At 36.7% G+C, this 6455-nt stretch overlaps 1 protein-coding gene across 1 annotated transcript in view; it reads left to right on the top strand.

Moving 5' to 3' along the window:
• Nucleotides 1-1473: 1473 nt before the first annotated feature.
• The window catches only part of LOC129754454 (sialin), a 41096-nt gene continuing 36114 nt past the window's right edge, over nt 1474-6455 (top strand). The window contains exon 1 of the mRNA XM_055750543.1: nt 1474-2416. Coding sequence (XP_055606518.1) covers nt 2388-2416 — 29 coding nt within the window. The 5' untranslated portion in view covers nt 1474-2387. The remainder of the gene's footprint in view (nt 2417-6455) is intronic.

Genomic DNA, 6455 nt, shown 5'->3' with positions numbered 1-6455 from the left:
TTTACACAGTCCAACTATTTTTCCTCTATTTTCAAGCAAATTTAGACAGACTCATAGCTTTATTTATTTTTATACATTATTTGTTAAAAATTTTCCACATATAACTGAGGTATTTCAACTTCCCTGAAAAGTTAATATTTTACTAATTTATCGAATTTTTTTTTTTTAATTTTATTTGAGACTTTTTAAACACTTAGTGTTCATTCGAGTCTTAACTTATGAACTACTTAAAATTAATTACATTAAGCCTTAAAACTACCACAATATTAAGATTTTTATAATTTTTTGATAAGACCACTTGATTTTATAAATTTTATTAGAATTTATCGAATTGTTGTCGTTATTTCCTTACGTCGCCTTTAGACCTAACTTAGGATATATTTTTTCCTCAAAAAACAATCCATAATGTTTTTAACTCTGCTTGTCAAACAGTTTTCATTATTTAGTCGAAGTTGTTAGACTAACATATTCTGAAATATTTTGCGCAAAAACTAAGGAAAAATATGTTTGGCTATGGTTTTAAGCCGATTTTAGTATACCTCGTTCTAAGCCGGGGTTGGGCTCTAGAGGGTTAAATATATGTTGATAAATTTAACGACAAATGCCTTTTAGATAAATCGTTCAAGAATGATCATTTTGAGAATGTAGGTATTCATAAACATCTTTCATATTTCAACAAAGCCAAATGATCCTCAATTTCGGGGATGTTTTTTATTATTTCAATCAACTTGTAATAATAATACAGGTGCAGTATCTTCTTCATCGTATCAAATAGAGTGGAAACACTTGCAAGAGATCAAAGCTTGATGTACGAGCTTAGGCTCGATGTTAGTGATGAAACGAAAGAACATGCCCTTCAATATTTAGCTAGGTCCGTCTTTCGCTGACAATTACTAATCTCGTTATCAACAACAGGTAAGTTAGGTTAGAGAGACAATCTCCATGGCGCGATGCGAAACATCCGTCCATCGTCGCCCGAAAATGATTGCTTCTTTATTGGGAACCACTAGCTATGGCAACAGGCGCGCCGGTAGAAGATACCACCACTCGCAATCGCTGCTTGATGATAAGTGAATAGCTACCGTGAAGTGGAGTGAATGGAAGCGGGAATGTATGAAAGATGTGAGTCGCTGGGAGCACCCCCTTGTACGGTTCATCATTAATGACAGCAGCCGAAAAAACCCCACACAACTTCGTGGGTTGGATTGGGGGTGGCGGGTGGCTCGAATCAGTTGTTGTGTTAAGTGTTGGGTGAATTTGTTGTTGGGCTGCTGTTGTTGCTGGTGGTGCGCCTGCGATCGCGAGGTGGTGGTTCATTGGGGTGGTTCGAGGGTGTTTGAGTACCCAAAAAAATAAATATATGAAACAAAAATCTCCATCCAGGCAGCCAGCTAGAGTCAGGCCCGTTTCACTGAAGGCCGCCAGCTTATAGCTGCCGTTGATAACCATCATCATCATCGGTCCCTGTCAGTATGCTAGCGGCCATCAAACGGATATGGACGGATTCGATTCACAACAGTAACAACCTTCTTAGTCGATTGGTGGCATTTGGCACAATCGGTTCTTTATTTTGATTGTTCTCCCGCGAAATTGGAAAGGGTTTTTGGAGGGAACCTTTCATAGAGCTGACTTAATACTGTGTTTGGCAAACACTTCATGACTTGTGTTGGACACGTGTTAATTGATAATTCGTGTGGTTTTTTTGCCCGCCGTGCTTCACAAAAGTTACAGTTTAAAATTTTCAGCTTGGATGGTTTTGACGTGACGTGAAAAAAGCAGTTTTTCCTAGTTTTGTGAACCGTTTTTCAATTGATGAAACCAGTCGAAAAAAACTTCAGTTGCATATACCTGCTTGTAACAGTTGCACATTTCTCGACAATTGAATGACAAAAATGCATTGAATAGCATCAGCTGCCGGGAACGAGCGAATTCCTCACACATTCCAGTTGGAAATTAATTAGTGAAAAATTGAAATAGAATGGAAACTGCCGTCTCTCTCAGCATGCAACAGTGCGTAACCGGGCAGTAAATTGTTATTCCATTTGGCACATGTCCGAACAGGTGCCGCGTAACACCGATTTAAGTTGCAACAAGTGAGAGAAAAAAGTACTTTTATTAGCTGAAAACTAAACAATGCCGTTGATTGGTGGAAAAGTGATTTCAATACGTGCTCCGGTTTAAAAGACGGAAGGAAATTTTTCAAAGTATCAAAAGAAACTCTTATTTGAGATTAATTTCCCTGGGGAGCGGTTAAGTGGAGAAGGCAAATTTACGCCCCAAGTGATACTGTGAAAGGCTCAAACCAGTGATAGTTTTGCTTGGCAATAGTCAATTGCCCTGTTTCAGGGTTGACGAAAGTTGACCATCTGTCGAATTGAGTTATCAAAATGGAAGTCGCAGAAAGCAGTAAATTAAGGTAAGATCAAAATGTAAGTTATTTTATCCACAGTTGTTTGTATTTTGATACCGTAAAATAAGGACATCGAGAATTTTTTTTTGTGGATTATTTGCAATTTGTTGTCGGTCACACACACAGAATGTAATGGGTTGAATTATTAGACTGAGTCGATTTGGTTTTTTTTTAAATGTCTCAAACCCTGGGGTCTAAAAAGCTTCGTCTTGATCCAAAACTCATTCATGATTTTTTGCAGAATTTTCTAGTAACGTTTACATGAGTAAATTTGAACTTTTAAGTTTGTATGGGAAAATTGAATATTTCGTACTGAAATATCAACATCATTTTTGTTTCTTCTGTGGAACCGAGCCAGCTGTTAGTTTTGAGCCAGTTTAAAAATTTCCTAAAGGAAATTTTCCGCTGAACAACTATGTATGTAAAAAAAATAATAAATAAATAATAATAAAAATAAATTCAACTGACATCACTGCTGGAGTCTCGCAAAGTACCGCATAGAAAGAAGTAATGCGAACCTCGCTAGGCACCCAGCAATGATGTCAATTGAATTTATTATTTTTCAATACCAAAAAAATCCCCATTCAAAACCTTAAAACTTTTTTATCTAATAAAATACGAAGTTACGATCTGCGGCAAAGTTGTACAGCGGAAAATTTCCATGAGGATATTTGTAAATTGGCACAAAAACCATAAGCAGACTCGGTTCCACAGAATAAACGAAAATAATGTTGATTTTTAGTGTAAAATATTCCATTTTCTCATACAAAAATAAAAGTTAAAATTTACCCATGTAAACGTTACTTTAAAATTTGCAAGAAATCATGGATGAGTTTTTGACTAAAATGAAGCTTCTTAAACCCCAAGGGTTGAGAAATTCAAAAATGACCCCAAATCGACTCAGTTTATTAAATTATCATTTATCAATTGAAATGTCAATAAAATGTAGGTTCCACAAAAATACCTTCACGTTTAAATCAACGCACAATTTGGCGAAAAAAATCCAACTATCCGGTTCGGGTCATATTGACCCAGATCAGGGCCGTAGGATGAACTGGCTAATAGGGGAAGGGGGGGGTTTTTATGACAATTTTTTCTCATATCAGTTTTGCTTGAACAATTCATACTTAAAGGGTGTAAAAAATAAATAAGTACTGTATAATAACTAAGCTTTGAGTTATTTTACTATCAAACTCAGGTATTTATTTCAAATCCTATCTTTCGAAATTAGCTAATAATAACCTGGTGATACGGTCAAAATTTGGTAAATATCAACTTGACGTATTTCTTTCAATTTTGCATTTAAAAAACCTGAACACCTCTCATTTCGAAGGTGTGTGTGTGTGTGTGTGTGTGTGTGTGTGTGTGTGTGTGTGTGTGTGTGTGTGTGTGTGTGTGTGTGTGTGTGTGTGTGTGTGTGTGTGTGTGTGTGTGTGTGTGTGTGTGTGTGTGTGTGTGTGTGTGTGTGTGTGTGTGTGTGTGTGTGTGTGTGTGTGTGTGTGTGTGTGTGTGTGTGTGTGTGTGTGTGTGTGTGTGTGTGTGTGTGTGTGTGTGTGTGTGTGTGTGTGTGTGTGTGTGTGTATGTGTGTGTGTGTGTGTAGAATGTTGCTCCTATTTTGATTGTGGAATTTACTCTTCAGTTGTCAAAATGCCGTCCAAGGAAGAAGAGCAGCGTATCAAAATTTTGCTCGTGCATCGCGAAAATCAGAGCTACTCGCACGGAAAGCTGGCAAAATCGCTAAAAGTTGCCGAATCAACCGTTACAAATGTAATTAATGTATTTGGGGAACGTTTGTCGACAGCCAGGAAGTCTGGATCGGGGGGAAATTGAAAACCGGAAGCCGCTGAGAAGACAAAGAGAGTTTCCGGTAGTTTCAAGCGAAACCCTAAGCTCTCTCTCCAAGATGCTGCAAATAAGCTGGGTGTATCGTCTACAACCGTGCATCGAGCCAAAAAACGAGCCGGACTATCGACTTACAAGAAGGAAGTGACTCCAAATCGCGATGATAAACAAAATACGACGGCCAAAGCGCGATCCCGGAGGCTGTACACGACGATGCTGACGAAGTTTGACTGCGTGGTAATGGACGACGAAACCTACGTCAAAGCCGACTACAAGCAGCTTCCGGGACAGGAGTTTTATACGGCAAAACGAAGGGGAAAGGTAGCAGATATTTTCAAGCACATAAAACTGTCAAAGTTCGCGAAGAAATATCTGGTTTGGCAAGCCATCTGTACCTGTGGCTTGAAAGTAGTTTTTTCATAACTTCCGGGACTGTCAACCAAGAAATTTACGTGAAAGAGTGTTTGAATAAACGTCTGTTGCCTTTCCTGAAGAAACACGGTTGTTCTGTACTGTTTTGGCCTGATTTGGCATCTTGCCATTACGGTAAAAATGCCATGGAGTGGTACGCCGCCAACAACGTGCAGGTGGTTCCCAAAGGACAAGAACCCTCCCAACACGCCAGAGCTCCGCCCAATTGAGAAATACTGGTCTATTGTCAAGCGGAACCTAAAGAAGACAAAAAAAACTGCTAAGGACGAGCAGCAGTTCAAGGCAAACTAGCTTTTTGCGGCGAAGAAGGTGGACAAGGTGGCTGTACAAAATCTGATGGCAGGGGTTAAGCGTAAGGCCCGGCAATTCGGATTTAGAAAAGCGGAAGCCTAACTGAATATTTTTCCTGAATTTTATACTAATTAAACTTGAAAAAAAAATTAATTTTATTTTTAAATAAACGATTTCACTGGTTTATACGCGTTTTCCCTTGACCAAATTTTGACCGTATCACCCTTTAATTAATTTCAAAAGAAAAATATTAGTAAAATAAAAGTAAGAAACTTTGTTTGCGATTTAAATACATAAGATTGATTTTCTTCTCTCGTAATCTCGATTAAATTTCAAATTTCAGTTTAAAACTTTGCTTTTAAATAACTAAGCAGTTTTGAACAATTTATTCAGTCTGTAAAGCCTCAATTGGCTAAAACGGTGTTATGTCTTTAATTTGCGATACGGAAACCAATAAAATATATTTACAGCTTAATTTTCGGTAGAAAATAAAGTACAATAATTCATGAATATTTTATTTTAAAATTTGAATCCTGTGAATATTTAAAAAAAATTACAATCTCTAGTTTTCAAATTACGAAATCCGCAAAATGAATCTAAATTTGCCTGTTCGTGTTTTCAAACTGTCTAAACTGTCAAACTGATATAAACATTTGGAATCTAGTATTAAAACTACGAAACTGGTATCTTCTGTAATTTGAATCCTTTTTGAAATTCTCTTATTGATATGTTTATCTCGATTAAAAAAAACTCAACTTGAAGCTGAGCCTGAATCTGTTTTTTTTTTAAATTTGAACTCCGGATCTGGATCTTGCCATTTGAACCTGAGTTCAAAAGCTGAATTCCGAATCTGACTATAAATTTTAAACCCAAGTTCCAGATAATAATTTCTTAAAATTATGAACCAACTAGCGAAATTTGTATTAAAACCCCTAACCAGAAACGTATTATTTGAGTTCTGAATTTTCGCTTTTTCAATATGAATTCTTTTTTCAGTTATTTGTATTAAAATCGATTTGTAAATTTTGATAAAAATTACAAATAAAGAAACTGCTTCGAATTTTTCAATTCTGAATCACGCATTTTTTTTAATAAATCAATTCAAATTTTGCAGATGATTTTGCAGATAAGGTAAATAAAAATGGGCAACATCTGGGCAATCTGGCAAGCCATGTCTTATCTTTTGAAATTCGATATTCGGGACCCAATTTCTATCAAAAAATGAGAAGGTTGTTGAAAAACTGAATTGAGGAGCTGGAAAAAGATTTCGATGTTTTGGCATTAGTTCTGAGTCGAGATTATTACTCTTGAATCATTTTAGTCGTTTATCAATTTTTTAATATGTTATTTTAAGTTATGAGTTAAGAGAAGAACATTTTGCTTGGCTTTTTGGAACCTCTTGGGGGAAGGGGTTATCACCAAACTCCAACCTTACCTCCCGCCCCCGTTCCTACGGCCACGACCCGGATTAACATTTCG

Source organism: Uranotaenia lowii, chromosome 3, assembly GCF_029784155.1.
Source record: "Uranotaenia lowii strain MFRU-FL chromosome 3, ASM2978415v1, whole genome shotgun sequence".
NCBI classification, from domain to species: Eukaryota; Metazoa; Arthropoda; class Insecta; order Diptera; family Culicidae; genus Uranotaenia; species Uranotaenia lowii.
The sequence above is the reverse complement of the archived record's forward strand: the minus strand, read 5'-3'. Positions and strand labels throughout refer to the sequence as shown.